This window comes from Linepithema humile, chromosome 8 (genome assembly GCF_040581485.1).
Source record: "Linepithema humile isolate Giens D197 chromosome 8, Lhum_UNIL_v1.0, whole genome shotgun sequence".
Lineage (NCBI taxonomy): Eukaryota > Metazoa > Arthropoda > Insecta > Hymenoptera > Formicidae > Linepithema > Linepithema humile.
The window spans coordinates 10,977,893-10,997,035 of record NC_090135.1 but is presented as its reverse complement, the minus strand read 5'-3'; the positions used below and the strand labels follow the sequence as shown (position 1 = coordinate 10,997,035).

The following is a 19,143-nucleotide window of genomic DNA, read 5'->3' as shown; positions in this document are numbered from 1 at the left end:
GTCTGTCACACGAGACTGCTTTCAATCATGATAACGGATTATGGCAACTTATTTGCTTCGAATATTTTTATTTTTTAGTATCCATTGCTTTTTTTACGAATTTTGCTCTCTGCGAAGATTTTTCTAGCGTTTAATCCTTTTGAGAAATTATCTTCCTCCCAAAGCAATGAAGATTGTGATGGTGCAAAGCACAGTCGAACCCTTTAATCACGATTTTCTACGTTTTTGATGGAGAAACGCGTCTCGCGAGGTGCACTCGTGCACGTGAGCGACCGAGTGCGTGCGGTGCCGTCGCCGTCATACGAAGCCGAGGATGGAATAGCGTAGACATCCCGTCACGACACGATTTTAGCCCGAAGCCGCTTATCTCGCCGCTTCTCGTGCGTCCGTATGCACGCGCGCTTGCGACGACCGGCTGTTATTAGTCGGAGACGTCGCGCGGTTTTAACAACTATAAAAAAAAGTAGTTAACTCGAAGATATCGCGATAATTCTATTCTGGCCTGCAAGTGTGTATTTTAAATACGCGAAAATATTGAAGTCAATCAATTTAATCATTTTTTTTTTCAAATCTTATTGTTACTTGATTTGCATTTTAATAATTTTATTTTACGGTTTTGTTATTTTCTTGAACTCGAAAAATCTTGGCATATTTTAAAGGTTCAAATATTTCAAAATGCGAGGAAAAAAGAAATTGATGTTTTAAAAAATTAAAATACTTAAAAAATATACTAAATTCTCGACCGCGACGATTCGCAGTGTTCAAATAATAAGCGGATGGTCACTAATCGTTTTTATCGCTTACTCGGCTTGCGACACTCCGAGGCGATTGTTGGGTCGAAGATGGGTCTGCGTGTCGACGGCTCTTAAAGTCCTAACGAGTCACTTTCCGAGGGAAGAGTGCGAATATCGCTACGTTACATGTCGAAAGCATCTCGTCACCTTGCGTGTTACTTCTGCCCGCCCGGGTGGCTTCGTCATAAAAATTGCTTGCCCGTAAAGAGATCGCTGCACACCGAGGAAGTAAGAGCTTCCTGGACTACTCCGTTCCTCTCTTCTTCCTGTCCCCCTCCTGCCCCCGTTCCCCGCCACCTGTTCCACCGCTGCTCTACCTTTTCTTCCTCTCGAGCGCTGTATGTTTTTCTCTCGAGCGCGCCTTCGTCGCGCTTCGATCCGCGACGCTCGGCGAGATGTACATTTGCTGTTAATCGAAGCGTGAATGAAATACAAAGTTGCGAGGATTCACAGTTCCGATGTACATCAAAATGGAAATACAGAGATAAAATATAAAAAATATGCTTCTCTCTCTCTCTCTAGCTTTAGCAAACATGCAAAGCGGAAGCTTCAAAGTTCCAAAAGTCTCCACGCTTGCAGGGAATAATTGAAATAAAAATTCCATACAGATATCTACAATTCCACAAAATATTAAATATACAAATTTTTAAAATTTTAGGGAATAATGAGAATCCGATAATCCAAATGAGTGAAAATGCGTGGAAAAAAATTCTGAAAATTTTTCAGTAATCTGAGGATCTCAAAAAAGTCTATATAATAATCTACGAAGATAAATACAAAGCGCGGAATTACAAAGAACGTTGAAGAGAGCTTTCTCGTTGCGATATAAAGAAACGAAGAGATAGAAGTCGTTAAACTTGCTCGACGATTTTCGAGTTTGCGTCGGATCGGATTTGCTGGAATATGGGTTTCGCGGGTTTATTTTCGTTATGGATGGCCGCTGAAGTGATTGTCGGTGTAGGGTCGGCCCCTGGCACTTTCCTCGCCACCGGTTATTTATCGGCCGCACCGGCACCACGTGGGACGCTGGACACGCATAATTTATCGCGTGCGACTCCTTACACATAGCGGTCACAGGAACCTCCGAACGTCTCGTGTGAGTCCCGATCGGCCTCGCCCCCACGCGATTATTGAATTCTTGCATATTTTTCAAGGTTCCTGACTTCTCCGACAATATTTAACGTCAAAATATTATAGCATTTAATTAACGAACAGTCAAAAATTTCAAGTTCAAATATATTCAGCGTTCGAACTTGAGATCGGCACTGATCAAATCGCTTGAAATTTTCTAGCAATAAATTTGATCGATCGGAACAAAATTGAAATCGGATTCTAATCTCAAATTCGCCATCGTGAATCTCAATAGCGATTTAATAAGAATACGCAATACGTATCTCTGCCATGCTCATGCAGCAAATATAGTTGCAATCAGCTTCCGGGAAGTCGGATCTAATTCAACGACTGAGTTCCCGTTTGGTCTACAATTAAGCCTCGCTCGCATCGCGCGTCATTTATTGCATAATGCTAATCTTTTTTTTCCATCGTAATGAGTAACAGAAATTATTTGATCGTCCCGGTATCTTCGCGCCGGCATAATCATCTGCACTCATTCGTTACTAATTTCACGCAGACTTAACGTACACAACGCACGCAGCGGCAGCGGTGCATTTACCTTCCTGCATCAAAGAAGGAAAGAAAAAAAAAAAAAAAAAGAACATCGAGTGGCACACGGAATTCAGTTGCGCCACCGGATCTGGAACCGTGTATCTGCTCATTCATTAAACGCATTAACACGATTTATCAGCGATCAAGAGTTATAGACACGCTTCGATTATCACCCGCGTCTGTGGTTCGCTGGCGAACGGAGCGGAAAGGAGGAAAAAAAAAGAGAGGAAAAGGAAGGATAAGGAGAACGACATAATTGTGGAATCCGCGGTTTCACAAATACGTGTTTCTGTATACAGATACGCTATCAAGTCCAGCCGAATTCATAAATCCAAAAGGCTTTTCTTCTCTCGATCAACGGTTTATATAATTTGTCAATCGCAATTGCATTGCTTGAACCGTGTTGAAATTATAAGGAGGATTGTCACAAGACGCTACATCCACTTTTACGCGTAGAACCGCATTGGATTAAGTTGTAACATTTATGTTCACAATTCTTATGTGCTTTAGAAACGTGAGTTTTTCAAGCGCTTTTAATGTTGTAACACGAATAATGCTCTAAATAATGCTCGTACGCTATGTCGACTTTACTATTCAGCGGATTATGCCATTAAATATTATTAGACTCATAATTCCGTGCATCTTTGAACTCCCCGTAGACTTCGGAGGCGAAACTGTTTGTTATCAGCAACGAGGGATCTTGTTAAAGAGACGCGAAACAAGTTCTCCGCGAATTCTGTCGGCGGCGATGATCGTCGGACGCTGTCTCTCCCCGTCGTAGGAAGCGGTCGTCTTAAATCAACGGCTCGCGAAGGAAATAGCGAGTGGTAATTGAGCCATAACCCTCGGCCGGCGAACACACAAATATTTCAGCGCCGGGAGCCCCGCTCATAATTTAGCCCTTATAATTAACATGCGCCGGCGACTCGCTGGAAGCACCTTGCTTTCGTTGCGAGACCCGTTTTCCGATAAAACGAGGAGCAGCCTCGCGACGTCCACAACGGAATAGGCGTAATCCGCGGGTCGCGATGATCTTATTATGCAATCGAAAGATAAAAGAGCGCTTCAGCGAAACGTCAGCGAACGCGCTCGAAACCTGCCGAGCGACTCTAAACTACGAAGATACGAGCATTTAAATGTCTGAAAAATTCAAGACACGCATTCTTGAAGCTTGCAATAAAGATCCAAGTATCTAAAATTTATAAAGATGCAAAATTCTGGAAACATTGCATCGACGATACGCAAACTTAGCAGAGATAATTTGCGTATCGTATAGACATCGCTCGTTGCCCTTCGGCGATGATTAAACCCCCAATAACGGTTCAAACAATCGGCTCGTCTATCGGACGCGCGCATCTCCGCGCGGCGTCTCCTAGAATTTCGACGCGCCCCTTTCGGGCTGGAGAAACGTGGCCGGGGACATAAATATGACGAGCGAAGTCACGACCTCGGGACCGGCTCGACACACGTGCTGCGGCCACGACGGTACGAGCAGGGTAACATAATACGCGCGCAACGACCGGCCGGACGGGCTCTCTCTCTCTCTCTCTCTCTCTGTCGCGCGCGCCGTAACGCATCGCGCGCGCGGACATGCATCATCGGTAGCGATTCCGGTGTCGCGGTATTTCTCGGACCCTTTTCTCGAATCATAGCGAACAGCGTGGTCTTCGTTAGCATAACTTTGGTAAGCCCGAAAACTCTGGGAACTTTGTGCAGCGACCGTTCGGGTGAAGTTTGGGAACTCTGGCGCTCGGAGGAAAGCTCGGCACTTTTGTACCCTCACGCTGCAAACTCTCGCGTAACTGCGAAGCATCGGCATTCGCGATATTATATTTGTAGAATATTTGAATTGTGCGAAATTTTTGTGCGCATTCACTGAAACTCTAAAATTGATGTCGATTTTTATATTCGGAGACGCAATGTCTTGTCGTTAATTATGAATTAATCAACTGAAACGCCATGTTTTCAACAATATATCATCGCATTCGAGTGGTTTTCACAAATGACCGATTCGACTAAGACATCGAGGACACTCGGATGGGGGATCCTACCGAAGGACCTCAACGAATTATGTCCACTCAGCTGGAACGCAGCTAGTCTCTTTATTACAGACGGCAGGAAGCAAGTGATCGGTGCGATACCCCCGATGTAGTAGATCTCGTGAGATACGGGGTGCGTATTTGTACGGCGACACCTGCGCCCGCGCGCGCGGTCCCCGCTTCATGCATCACGGAGGAGAATGCGAACGACGGGTTCCTTCCGTCGACGATGTACCAGCTCGCGTTATCAGATTCACGGACAATGGCGCCCCGCTAGCATCCGTTTGTCCGTCCGCACCACCGAACACCCTCGCGAAATTAATTCGACGTGATGATGATGTCAGGCTCGCGTATACTCAGCATCGACGTCACATTATACACTGTGAATGCACGCTGTTTCCCCATTTCTCCGTTACGCCAAGTGAAATTTACATTTGAAACATTTTATTCCGCGTCGAGATAAAAAAATCATATTACATCTAGCTCCCTTTGCTTTTGAACAAAGCGCGTAAAATGGAAATACAATCACTTTTTATTCTTAAAAAAATGCTCCGGACGATTTTTATGATTTCACAAATGTGCGGTTTTTTAATATTTCGAATATTTGAAATGTCTTTGAGAGATGCAAAAAGTATTTAAAAATCGCCGATTAAGAATACTTCTTTTCCAATTAGAAAGAAAATATATCGTTTTACTTATCAATTTTTCACATTAACAAAGTACAAAGGGAAATAAAGAAAAAACTCGGTTCGGTTGAATGAGGAGCCGCTTTCTCGCAAACATAAACTCGGCTCTGCAAACGGCTCGGCGGGAATTTGCCGGTGGTTTTTACGAGCCAGCGGGTCGTCCCTCATCGCCGTATTCACCAGGCGATTCGGCGCATATCGCGGCAGGGGGTTGCGACTTTCCGCCGCGAGTTCTGCCAAGGTCGTTGCGCGCGGCCGTATGGAATCGCACGGATGTCACCGCATAAACCATCCCCCGCGAAAAGTATCGCGTTACCGTCTGTGAGTCACCGCGCGCGCAAGATGGACAGTCGGAGATTGTCTCCGCTCGCGTGACTTACAGGCCCGCGACTTTATAATCCCTCCCGTGTGGGTTACATCGCGCTGCTCGGTATTCCCCGTAAGCAAGCTTGAAATTTATGGCGTACACAGAAAGGTTACATAAGTAGCGCTGTAGCGAGCGACGAGTGTGATTGTTCTTTGTTGAATTTTTGGAATTTTGCATTCTTGAGATTTTTGCAACTTTGCCTTGACACTTCGATAGCTTGAAACGTTTATTTTCGCATCGCGTATGTTAACTTGAAATTTAAACTTTGAAAGCTGCACTGGCATTCAAAATAAACCATTACGAAAATTGTGTTTTATGTAAATGTAAAATTGCCTGCTCTTTGGAATTTCGACAGGCATAAGATAGGCTCGTTCCGCTTATTCTCTTTTCGAGTAGAATCGTAAGTCACATTTGAGGCGCAGCCGCATTGTTGATGACGAACGCGCAAATAAGCTTTATAATTTGTTGCATCTATTACAATGTCGGATGAGAAATGCCGCGGGATTGTCCGCAGTCGCGGAAGCATAAATTTGCGCGCTCACCAGCTCCGTGTAAAACCGCGCGCCTCGGTGTACAAGTAGCAAGATTGCTCGCCTCGCTGGTAAATCGCTGCTACGCGTTTAGTTAGCACTGCGCGTTAGTTAACTTGAAAGCTGGAGGATGAAGTCGGAGTCATGTTTCCACAGTAGTTACAGCGAGGAAGAAATGGAAGGTGCGAATTTCCTTGGCTTCCTTTTTGCGAAAGAAGTGCGGCGAAATTTTATTTATCAGAATCAGAGCCGACTGGAATGATTGAACGATATAATAAAAAAAAATCTGAGAATGCTGAGAAACAATTACGATAAAATTGCAGTTATTATAGTGATTAATTCAGTAAACTGTCGGTGATTGATCGGCCAATAATAATGCAGCACGAAAATATATGCGAGAAACATTAAAACGCGCCGAAAAATTAATATTGCACGGTGTAATTCGAGAATCATCAAGATATCATCGGAGATGAAGACGCAGCATTTGTAATATAATTTTTTTTCTTTCTCGCTGTGTATACATATATTATATATACATTAACTGTCGAAGAGGGTCGTCGCATGGTATGCCAATAAGAAGGCAGCCGGCAATATAGTGCCGTGATCTAGATTAATGCGAGCAGCGCCGGCAGCAGTCGCGTAGCGTCCCACGCGCAGCGTGTGTCCACCGCGCGATTGCGCGCGCGAGCGTCCCGGGCACCGGCGGTCCACAGGCTGTCGCTACATTATTCATAAAATAAAACGTGCGAGCGCGGAGAAAGAGAGAGAGAGAGAGGGAGTGGGAGAGAGAAGGGGGTACACGAAGCCGAAAAAAAGCGAAAAAATCGAGAGCAGGGATCCTGCGCTTGTACGAGCGTCGAACCATGCGTGAACCAGCGCCGGTGTACCGGTCGCTCGGGATTAACGCGAAAATCATTCATCAGCTGCTTCGTCAGACACTTCCGGCGAGCGCGTGTCGTTAATAATGCGATACACGCGAGCGCGCTTGTCCGCTATTAAGATCGCGTTACTCGCTGACAACGGTTTTCGTGATTTTCGGCAATTCGAGTGTGTAATTTTATATCCCACTACAGAGATTGTGTGTGATTGTGATTAATTATGTTGATAATAACGCGTACATAGATACTGATAATTATGATATTTGGAAGGAATATGCAAAATTTGAGATGCTTAGAATACGAGGTTTCTGAATTTCGAGATCGTCTCGTGAATCTACGATTGTATAAAACATCCAAGTGTATCTAAAATGGCTCTCCGACTTCGAAATTTCTGCGTTATCACGTTGCGGAGAGATGGTCGGCGACCTTGATACAGATTCTGTACGCACTTTATGGTGTCGTATTTCTGTCGTATTAGTCAGCGGCTGAATGTCCAAAAGGTATGAAGGTCTGGCGATATCTATTCGTACGCGTAGGTTGCTATGTACACGGTGTCTAAACGAAGCGCGTACCAGAATTTAATTTTTTTAACAACGGATATTTGTCTTGTAGTTAGAGAAACTTTCGACAGCAAATATTTTATACGCGTGTGCACTCGCAGTGTTTGTACAAATATTGTTATCAATACAAATATTTGTACGAAAACCAACAAAATAGAGTTCGTATGCGCAAACAACGCCAGTATAAACATCGTGGAGCAAACGCGATCAATAAATCAATATATACCACAACACAAGTAAAAATGGAGTATTTTATAAATGTTTTGTTACTAATTTATTACTTTAATCCCGTTGCAATAAAATAAACCGCTTGAATTATTAATATATTGAAAATTATTAAAAAAAGGGAGCAGAATTATAATTCCGCGAGTGAATGTTTCGCTCAAATTTCTTGGCAAAAGAGAATCTTCTAAATTATGCGAAAAGTGATCATCTGTTGGCGAGATTATGTTCGTGTTTCGGAACACCCAGTATCGAGTCGCGGCCTCACTACATTTCTGCCGACAACCCGTTTTCTGCGCGCGTTCGGGGATTAAGCGACCCGGCCTTGCCTGCCGACCGATGCCGTAAATTATTATTTCTACGATAAAGGCTGTCGAGCAGCGCTGCTGAGTGGAATTCCCCCGGCTGCGTCGTAATTAATGCATCTGACGATAACCGCGGCGCAAATCTAATCGGCGCAGATTCGCCCGATTGTGGCCGCGATGCGCGATATGAATGTGCAGTCGTAGTTTGAGAAATTCACCGGCGATACGCGTAAGAACTTTAAATAGCGCAATATTGATACTTTTGATATACACAAATACCTTAATCTGCGCCATTATTCACGCAAGAGATTTAAAGAATACTCCGCGATTTGAAACTCGATAGATTAACGAAGAAAATATTTTCACCAATCAAAACGTTGATCCTTCTAATTTAATATAAAAGTATTTAACTTTTCGATTCTCAAAGATGCGTAAAGTGTAGAAGGAAATTGCGCTAGCAACAACGGGATAATATCTATTTTTGTTCGACATTATGCATTATGTAAATGTCGCCTAAGCCGCGATCAAATTCAAATCAGTGCGTGAGAAATTACCATCTCGGTAACACACGTGTTTTTTTTTTTTCGTCCGAGCAAGAATGAGAAAGTCGTTCGACGATAAACTCCGGTCGCTAATTATCATGCCGTGACCGCAAGTGTCACAACATCGAGCGGCAAACAGGGGGGGGGGAGGAAGAAAGACGACGCCAATCCGCACGCATGAGAAAAATCCCTCTTCGCGGCGCACGGGCGCCTTTCCATTGACGAAAACACGTCTCTCTCTCTCTCCCGGAAGGAAACGGCAGAAACGAGAGCGCGTCTCCCGTGGCGGGCAGAGCCCGAAGGGAAAGGAGGAGGCGAGGGACGACGGAGGAGGAGAGAAAAGACGACGCGCGGAGTCCACGTGTGTCCGAGTGTGCGAACGCGCGGCGAGCGGTCCGCCGCGCTCACGCAAGCTTCATAAAGGATTTCCGCCGCTTGTTTCCTTTCTCTCCTCTCCTCTCTCTAGGAAGAGGGCCCGACCGTAGCGCGCTTAGAAATGCGCGCTCTCTCGCATTGTATAATAATGTATCGCATATGGCGTATCTTGTAAAACTCTGCGGGCGTCCTCCCTCCTCGTCCTCCGCTTTCGCCTCGCCCCGCGGACGAAGACCTGAATGAGATCGTTCCCGGGGGCTCGGCTTCATTCATCCGACGCGACGGGCCTCGGAGGTGACGAAAGGTCCCGAAAACCGCCTCTAGGTCATGCGTTCGGCGGGGGGGCGAAGTCTGCGGATTTCGGTCGACGGCTCCGTGCCGGATCGCCGGCAACGTTTACCTGCGATGGTTAGCCGCTCGGTCGGCCGCCTCGCACACAAGGATGCGGGGTGAGATGTTTCGGCGTGGAGTAAATAGGGGGGGGGGGAATGTTTTATGGGATTGAGGGGTAACACACGGCTGGGTGGTGAGAGCTTTAGTCCGCGTTATGCGTCATATCACAATGTCTCATGCTGTTTCACGCTATTATACACGTCGCATTTTCATGCCTATAATAACTTCGATGTGAATTATTTTTCCTCCGGAAAACACCGATCTTACTCGCTGAGAATTCCCGATGGAAAGGTTTCGATTGACAGCTTTGTAAATAATAGATGTGTAAAAATTGCAGACGTTATTAATGCTTGTAAACTTACACGTGTCTGGAAATTTATTCTCATATTTTTTAGATTGTGGTTAAATTTCTTTCGAATCTCTTAGGAAAATATGCGCTATTTTTGAGAAAATAATAAAAGTTTCTCAAATTTACTTTAGAAATATGCACTATATTTTATGCGAAATTTTATATTATTCTTATTGTACAAGTAGCTCAACTTTTTCTTTCGATTAAGAAATATTAATAATTTTAATGGTTTTAATACGTAGTTTCTTGAAAATATTTCAAACGAGCGTTTTTAAAACTTCTTTTGCAAGCTTAAACGAAGTCTGCTGTTTTCACACTATTGTTCACCTTCAATTTTCTTTGATCGGTGCGATATCTTTCGAACGGCATCTCGCTCGATTAGCCAACAGGGCATGACAGATCCGATTAGACGAAAATATGCGGTACCCACACGGCAGGAGACAGCCTTGCTTGTGGTCATCGCTCCATTGAGACTAGGATAGTCAACAGGATCAGAGACGACGACAATGTGTCTCGAGTCAAGAGACCCTTGAAAGAGTGAGAGACTAGGCGCGCTTAATCCCACAGATTAGGTTTCGGTCTTACAAACAGCCCTTCAAATTTACAATTCCCTTTCGCTCCTGAGAGCACCACCGAAAAAGGATATCCTCCTTTTGTCAAGAGAGAATACCGCTGTTTCCTAGATTCCATTTTTCGTAAGCGATCTTTATTCTTGTACTTTTTGTTCCTTTTTTCCGAATTTTTGTAAATTGTGAAATTTATTTTTAATTACTACTTGTTAATGGATTATTGTTTATGATTATTCATCCACGTCGCACATTCGATTGATGTAATCTTTATAATTCTTTATTTACATCGAATGCAATTGTTCTGTTTCGGAACGCGTATTTGTTCCGCATCTCTTCGTTTTCCAATCGCGCAGATTCCATCACGGATGCCATTCCGTGCATTCACATCCTTCCTTTGTTTCCATTATTTCATCCTCGTCGATATCTCCGATCTGTGGAAACTTGCGACATCGCGAGCGTATTTCGTACCGAGTCCTTCGTTCGTCCGTGGAGTCTCTCGAGCTAAGAACCTGAAGATTCGCATCGAGGACGCGAGAACACACGAATGTTTCAATTTCCAGATTGCAGAATCTGTTGACTTGGAGTGAAATAAGTTCGATCCGAAGTATCGAGAATATGGAAATAAAAATGCGGGAGAAATAAACGTCCGCAACGCTCCGACGATTCCAAATATTCCGTGAAGTGGAAATTTAAGAACCGGAGAAGGCTCGAAAGGCCGTATCCCTTTATGGGAAGCGAGCGAAGTATCGCGCGTTCCTTCCACCGAAATATCCATTTCCGATCCCCCGGCTTCGTCGAGACGTCGTAAAGGACCGCGCGCGCGCGCGCGGACCGGCTCCTCGGGATCGGCGTTATAAGATCGGCCACGTCTTTATCTAGGTTCTTTAGTATGGGCGCGCGGGGCAGTAATATATTTGGAAGGCGCGGAGCGAGATAAGTGGTCGGGTAGGTAGCCGCGGTGCGGTTGTCGGCCAGATAGTCGACCGGCTCCGGTAATGGAGACTGCAGGGTGCCGCTAATGCAGTAGCGATGTCACGGCGTCCGGTGCATCGGTATATTCCTTCCTCTCTTTTCGCCCTTTGGCTCTCCTCCCCCCCTTCCCCCCTCTTCGTACTCTCACCGGCCTTCGCGATATCAGTCGACGTGTATGTCCTTTCTTTTTTGTTTTGTTTTGTCTCTTTTTCTTACTTCTCTAGTAGTTCCCGATGTGATCTCTCTCTTTAACGGAAACTGCACTGAGAACGTTGATATCGCGGGATATCGCGATGCGTCGAACGTGCGGAGTAACGCGACGCAGCGTCGCGATGAGGTTTATCTTCGTGCAGATATTATGCTTCTTTTCGTTTGCCGATTGAACACGAGAGATTTCTCGAAGCGAGTGCTCTCTGTGATTTCGATAATAATATGTGGATAATTTTTTTAAATCTACATCACTTTGAAAATTAAACACTGTTTATATTGAATCTTTTTAGCGGAGAAAAACTCCTATATGCAAGGAGTCAAATTTTTCAGGAAAGATAAAAGTCGAAGAATAAATTTTGTACTTTTTCGACAAGCGGAAGATTAAATGTTGCCTTGCCAGAAAGACGACTGTCTTGATTTGCAGAATGCGCTTAGCTTTATTCGGTCCGACCGAAGCCTCAATTCTCTCGCCAAACTCAAATAGGACGTTTTTCTCCGTCAATGACGATATACTCAGTGTACATTGCAGCGCAAAATATTGATCTCCTCCGCTCTCTGTTCGCAGAATGTTCGGCAGCATGAAGCGGTGCGCGCGCTGCCAAGCGGCGATCCTGGCGTCCGAGCTGGTGATGCGGGCGCGCGAGCTCGTCTTCCACGTGCGCTGCTTCTCGTGCGCGGCGTGCGCGGTGCCCTTGACGAAGGGCGATCACTTCGGCATGCGGGACGGCGCCGTGCTCTGTCGGCTGCACTACGAGATGGGCGCCGAGCTGCACCCGGCCCAGAGCCCGCCAGTGCCGGTCTACCCGCCCGGGCCGCACTACCCCGGTCAGCCCTTTCCCTCCCCCGAGTTCCTCCATCATCATCATCATCATCACCATCACGCGCCACCGCATCCGCATCACTCGATGCACCCGCAACATCCGCACAGTCACGTCAGTCCGGTGCCGCTGCAGCCCTCCACTCCTTCCGTGCCCGACGCCTCCTCGCCCCCCAAGGTGCCCTACTTCAACGGCGCCGCCGCTGTAGTGCCGCCGCCCAGGCAAAAGGGCAGACCGAGGAAAAGGAAGCCCAAGGATCTGGAAGCCATGACCGCGAGTCTTGGTGAGTGCGTGTTTTATTCCAGTTTTTTTTACGCGAAAGCGCTCTAGGCTCGATAAGAATGGGAGCTTGTATAAAAAAAAAGATAGGAAAATTGTGCCGAAACCGAGGTTTAAAAGTTTTAATAATGCGCTTTTCAAAATCTCCGAATCTCAAGGATTTTTCTAACTCTCAATATTTCGGAGTCCGAGAATCCACGTAAAGTCCAAGTCCTCGGTTCTCTCGCCCGCCGTGTGATTTACAGGTGCGCGTGGGCGCTCGCGACGCTTGCCACCGAAGCCTGATAAAATTTGTCGGCGCGATATAAATTCCCGAATCGCGATTCCGAACAAAGCGTGTAGCGCGTCGCGTGGGCGAGCGACGCCGGCAGTCCCGAGAACTTAATTTCCGATTGTTGACCGATCGTGAGAACAACTGGTTTCCCCGGCTGGTTTGCGGGCGAGGCAACGTCGCGATGCTTCCACTCCGCCACCTCGACTCTCTGCTCCTTTTTCCTCCCCCCCGCGCGGGAGGAGGTCGCTCGGTGTCGCCGTGTCGCCGTGAAAAAGGATCGTGGCCGGCGCGCAGGTGATCCGGGCACCGCAGGCTGCTCTCTCTGATCTATCGCGGATCATGCCGGCAATTTTTTACGACCGTTGCTAAGGGCCGCGACGAACCGCGCTCTCGAGGCGAGATAAATGGCCGCGTGTTTAGTAATTGCGCTTGAGTTATGGTTGTAGTTCGAAGCGAGCGGTCTTGTGCGCCAACAAATGTACAGATTGCTCGTATTAATTGTTCAATAAGCAAAGCGCTCGAGCGTTGTCCTGAATAGCAAATAATCTTGCGTCAGTCGTGTGGAACGCATTCTCAATTTTGCTTGCAGTTTGCTAAAACGTGTAGATTGTCGTACGTAAAATTAGCATATTGTTATGAGACGATTATGAATAAAGTACAAGATTGAGCGAACAATTTTATAGAAATTTCAGAATCTCAAGCGGAGTTTATTGTACAAAGTCAAATTGTCATCCGATCGATCGCGTTCTCTCAGTGCTTGCCGATGCAAATTCGTGATTCTCTCGCAAAGGCAAGTTGATCGCGAACTCAAATAGAGTTATCAGACTCAGTTTCGAGCAGAACGAGCGTGCTGCGGTGACGCGACGTACCGACGGAAGCGAAGTCCTAACGCTGTTTGATGCGTATCACATCTCATTAGCTCCTCGAGCGCAAAGAGGCAGGCGGGGTTAGAGGGGGGAGAGAATGCCGTATGCGAAGGCCGGTGGATACACGGCCAATTACAACTCTATGCGGCAAATAGTTTGCAGACACGATACCTCATTCCAGCGCAGCTGATCTATTGTGCTCGCCCGTCCGCGCACGGATGATACTGCCGATGTCGCGCACGCATGCAGAGAGAAGCGAAGAAAAGATTCGAATTGATCGAATGAGATAAGAGGCGAATCAATTCACACACTCGGCTTCCTCAATCTTTTTTCTTAATCTTACTTCGATATTTGTATTGATTTTTAAAATCCGGCTTCAAAATGATGCTTCCCGACAAACTTTTAACGAGAAATTAAATTGCTCAAGTCCTCGAGACATCATCGAGGTGCAATTTCGTAACGGCGCTGTTCGAATTTGTGTTGCAGACTTAAACGCGGACTACATAGACATGCCCTTCGGTAGAGGAGGTCCTGGCACTCCCGGCATGCCCGGTTCCAATAGCCGAACGAAGCGGATGCGAACGAGTTTCAAGCATCACCAGTTAAGGACGATGAAGAGCTACTTCGCGATCAACCACAATCCAGACGCGAAGGATCTCAAGCAGCTTTCCCAGAAAACTGGCTTGCCGAAGAGGGTATTGCAGGTAAGCGGACCGTTCGATTCGCAATTGTCCCTCCTTCCTTTATGGCTTGATTGTGATGTCGAAACTCAGACTTTCTCGGCCATTTCGATTTTATTAGCTCTTAGTGCGCGTTTAGCTTCAAAACCGGCTATTCACCGATGCGATTGTAATTGACTTTGGTTGATTCTGCTTGCTCGTGTTTCTTTTTGCGAGAAACATTGTGGATTCTACTGTTGTCAGTATTAATTAAATAACATCATCAATATGTAATTTACGAGAAATCTTGACAAGAAATTTCGTCATTTTTATTTAACAATTTTTGTCACATCTTTTATCGCGTTGTTAAAACACTGAACATTTGTGGACTCATTTCACATTGTAATCCGCGCTACTTCAAATCTTCGAATCTCGATATAATTCACTGGAATGTCAACTAGATGAAATTTACAAATGTTTATAAATCACCGTAAACAACGAAGAACGATCGCGGTGGCCGGAGCGCAAACGCGAGCTGCAAAAAGAGAGCTCAAAGATGGATAGCCGGTGGTTTCTCGCCGGGCCTTCGTTTTTCTCTCTTTTCGGCAGGGGTGCGCCCTATAAAAATATTCACGCGCGCGCGCGCGCGCGTAGACACGCGCTGCTCTCCCAATTAGTGCGGCGCGTACGGCGTGGCTGCGAAGTTAAAAGAACCGCGCGGAACGGAGCGATATTTCCGTCGACGAGCTACGGCCTTTCTCCGTAATTACGAGCCGGCGTCAATCCGGAGACAGTCAAAACCCCGACGGCTAAGCCTCGTCGTAATGTCGGACCCGCGCCAGCTTGCTCTCGTTAACCCACTACCGTTAAATTATTAGGTTGTTACGAAAGTTTCGCACGTTCCTTTGTGGAGCGCGCCCTCGGCGCAGGGGTGGAAGAGAAGAGCGATGGAGATATTGATGATTTAAAGATGTAGGAAGCGAGACGAGATAGAAGTTTTTAGATCTCGCAACTTCAAGCTAGCCAAAATACTCGTCGTTAAAAAATAATACGCGAAAAGCGAGGAACACTGAAGCTTCATGAAATAAACTAATAAATTTCTTCTCAATAATTATATGAATCTCATTTTTAAATAAAATAACCAACTTTTTGCAAACTGAAATAAATTTCTTGTCTTACAATAAAATAAAAACTATTATATTATTTTTAAAAAGGCTGAAGAACTTATTAAAATCCTTCATTTCTAAAGCAAAAGACAGTTTTAGGAAGAATTTAATATTGAAAAAAGCGTTGCTCAAAAATCATTGCTTCCTCTTTCCAAATCTTTCGCACAACAGTCATTCCGTCACATTATTTCTGCTTCTGTATTCATTCGACGAAGGAGAGGGTTGGAGGTGGCCACTATTGTATTTGTAGGGTTCTTGGTCGCCATCTTGCCTGATATTGATCGCGAAATGCACGAATACTTGCTCGCCGCGCGCGCGCTTATACGCTCGAAGGGGAAACACACGAGTTGTCGGTTCGTGAGTTTCTGCGTCGAAAGTCCGCGGGGGAGGAGACTGTCTTGAAAATGGCGACGTGGATTGTGCTGTCTTTCGTCTATCGCGAATATGGAAGAAGTCCCCGTATGAATGCACCTACGCGCGCCGGTGTGTGTACATGTGTATGTGAATAGGAGGAGGAACTCTTATCTAATGCCTGGCGTTCGCGATGGCAGATACATAAAACAGTGTCCATGAATTCTTTCTGACTCAGCATAAGTGACACAATCTCTGCGAGTGTTAGCAATATTATTATTATTATAAATATTACTAGAAACGTTTTATTATATAATATATTAAAACATATATTAGCTTGCGATATTGCAACTCTTCGCATAAATCCGCTTCTTTGATATATTTTAAGAATGAAATGAGAGATCGTTTTTAAATTTCAGGATTAGATTTTCAGCTAATATCGCATTGCCAATTTACATTTGAATTAATTACATTTGATGACTCGCGCGTAATCAACTTTCCGCTTGCTTTGTCCGCAGGTCTGGTTTCAGAACGCGCGAGCAAAATGGCGACGCATGGTGCTGAAGCAAGAGGGCAAGTCTGATAAGTGCGACGGCGGGGTGGACGGCGGTAGCCTCGGCGATCTTGAGCTTTACGGGAACAGCACAGGCAGCGGCGGGCCGCCGATGAGTCCGCCCTTCATGCTCGGCGGTCCCCACAGTCCCGCATCCCTGGCGTCCCTGGACTGCGCGTGATCCCCGAGGACCAGGTTTGTTCTTTCTGACTAGCGTCACTCGCGTCCTGCGTCCCGCGACAGGACGTTCGCACTTCCGGGCGGATGTTTCGCGCGCGAGTGAAAACCGCCGGCGAGTGATCGCGCCGCGAAGACGATCGATTGTGAATAATCGGTGAGAGCGTGCGAAAAGAAAAGAGAGAAAGGTAATAATTTTGCACGGAACTTTGGACGATTGGCAGCGACTGTGTTTTCGTTCAGCGGCAAATCGACGAACTTTAAGAATTCTTCGTGATTTCCTTGCCATCCTGAAATTGGGGAGCTCGCTTTGAAAGGGCACCTCAAGATGATGCAAAATGGAACATCGTAAACGCGCGATGACGCGCGTATCCGTTTAATCGATAGAATCGTTGTATTTATTGTAGCGCGAATTTGCGGCGCTTTGCGTCGTAGAATATTAAAGTCGTTGAAGGCAATGTAATTAGTAATCGAGATCTATTTATTCGTCTAAGCCTAATTAAGGATCGCGAACATTACCAGTGCTATGTGAAAATTCAGCGTTTCGAGACGGTCGTCTTCGAATCGACGGTCATCGATTGCCGGCATAAACGAGACGCTTGATTTTTTTAGGAATTTATTTAACAATCAAGCGTACATTTTTTTTAGAAATGTTTCAATTTCTCAGTCGCGCAGAATTCATTTTGATTAACCAACAAATAACAATGACATTTTTCTAGTTATGCCGCGTTTTTGTGTTTTCTAAATAAAAAAAAAATATATATTTGTGAAAGCAAATTGAAATTTTAATTAATAATTAAAAATGTTTTCGAATAAAAAAAAGATAGAATAGTGACTCGAGAGAATTGTGCGATCGACAACTCCGCCGAACGCGCTGACGAAACGCCGAATTTTGACGAGGATAATATTAATTATTTATAAAAACGAGCCGCGAGCGTGCGTGTTGTCATAATTGTACATTGCTCAAGATCAGATCGAGACAAATCCAGACCCAACTCCCACGGTTCGACTCTGTTATATTGTAAATAAAGGACGTTCCTCGTACACTTCTTAAGGCACCGTTATAGGTTGTAGGGCCCTATTAATTGCATTCGGTTAGCGGTCGCGCTTCTCTAGACGAGAGGTAATAATAGTAACGACGATACACAGAACTACTGTTATTATTGCTCTTACAATTAGTCCTCCTTGTAACGATGCGACAGGATTGTCCGACTTTTGCAAGATCATTTTTTCATTGAATATATTTTGACAATATACACGTTGCTCTCTTTATTTTTCCCAGCGTCTCTCCCCTCCTGTCCTTCACATCCCGAGTGTTCCTTAAAAGGGTAGGTGGATTTTATTAACATAACTTTAACAATTTTATTTCACGACTTTCTAAAGTCTTTCGTATAGAATTCAATTCGGAAATAACGTATAAATTTCTTTACGCGAAATATTGAATAACGCCAATTAAAGAATAATTCTGTAATGCAAGTATGACTTTTTTTTTTATGAGAAACACCTGTGCTCAATGTGTTTCTCTGCAGAATATAAACCAGATCGACGATCGCATATTACTTTATTTAGTTTACAGAACTCGAGATCGAGGCTCTCCGCGAAGGAGAGCCGCGATGGAAAGTCGCGTGATGTGTGGCGTGCAGACACCAAGATGGTGAACCAGAATTTCACCCGACAAAAACCGGTGCCGCATTGTCCGTTCTGTTTTGCCAGTTGGCTAATTGGATTCACTGACCAACATTAATGACGAAGTGTACCATCATGTTTCATTTATACGCGTGCAAGAGATTACACGAAATTTGATTCGTTTCAAAGTAGCGTTCTATTTCCAAAAATAAATACTTGTTGCAAAATTGTAGTGTTGTGATACTAAACTCTGCCACAGAGTGACGATTAAAATTGGAAAAAGCAATCAGTTCTGTTCCTTCGGATTTCTCATCTCTCATTTTGTTTTCGAGTCTCTGTTCAGCTAAACACGCGGCATTTGCAGATTCCTGTCGGACGCTGCAGCGACGATAATTTAATGACCCGATTATGCAAAGCTATGAAAATGCAATGCGTCTGTCGCTGTTATTAAAATTGAACATCCAACATCCGAGCCAGAATTATGCAATACTATCTACCAGCGCCATGTGAATCGCGTATGTCAAAATAGAGAAGCGAACTTCTTGTATATACAATTTGCGATACATAATCTAGTTTGATAAAATTTATTTGAAATAATAAAGTAAAAAATCTGATAATTTAAAACAAGAAATGTCAGCTATATCGTTTATTTATTGAGATTTTGTTTGCTCTTCAAGTGGCACTGCTTCCTGTCAATTCGACGAGTTTTAAAAAGTCTACGTAAACGTAGTTTCGCGCATGTCACCGCCGTTCTGATTTCTAAAAGAATTCTACGTTCACACACAAGATTGCGACGCGAGCAACATGCGGCTTTCCTTCGGCCATGCAATATGTATCGAGTCGCATTCAGGACGCATAGCGAGCGCGCCGATGTGATTTCAACTCGCGATTATTCGTTGAATTTCTAACCCAAAAAAG

General features: G+C 45.0%; 1 protein-coding gene across 2 annotated transcripts in view; it reads left to right on the top strand.

Moving 5' to 3' along the window:
• Window positions 1-17,855, top strand: part of LOC105673829 (protein apterous-like) — a 34,798-nt gene extending 16,943 nt beyond the window's left edge. For both annotated transcript variants that reach the window (XM_012369768.2, XM_012369767.2), the window contains exons 4-6: window positions 12,022-12,557; window positions 14,180-14,397; window positions 16,388-17,855. In XM_012369768.2, coding sequence (XP_012225191.1) covers window positions 12,022-12,557; window positions 14,180-14,397; window positions 16,388-16,603 — 970 coding nt within the window. In that variant the 3' untranslated portion in view covers window positions 16,604-17,855. The remainder of the gene's footprint in view (window positions 1-12,021; window positions 12,558-14,179; window positions 14,398-16,387) is intronic.
• Window positions 17,856-19,143: the final 1,288 nt, after the last annotated feature.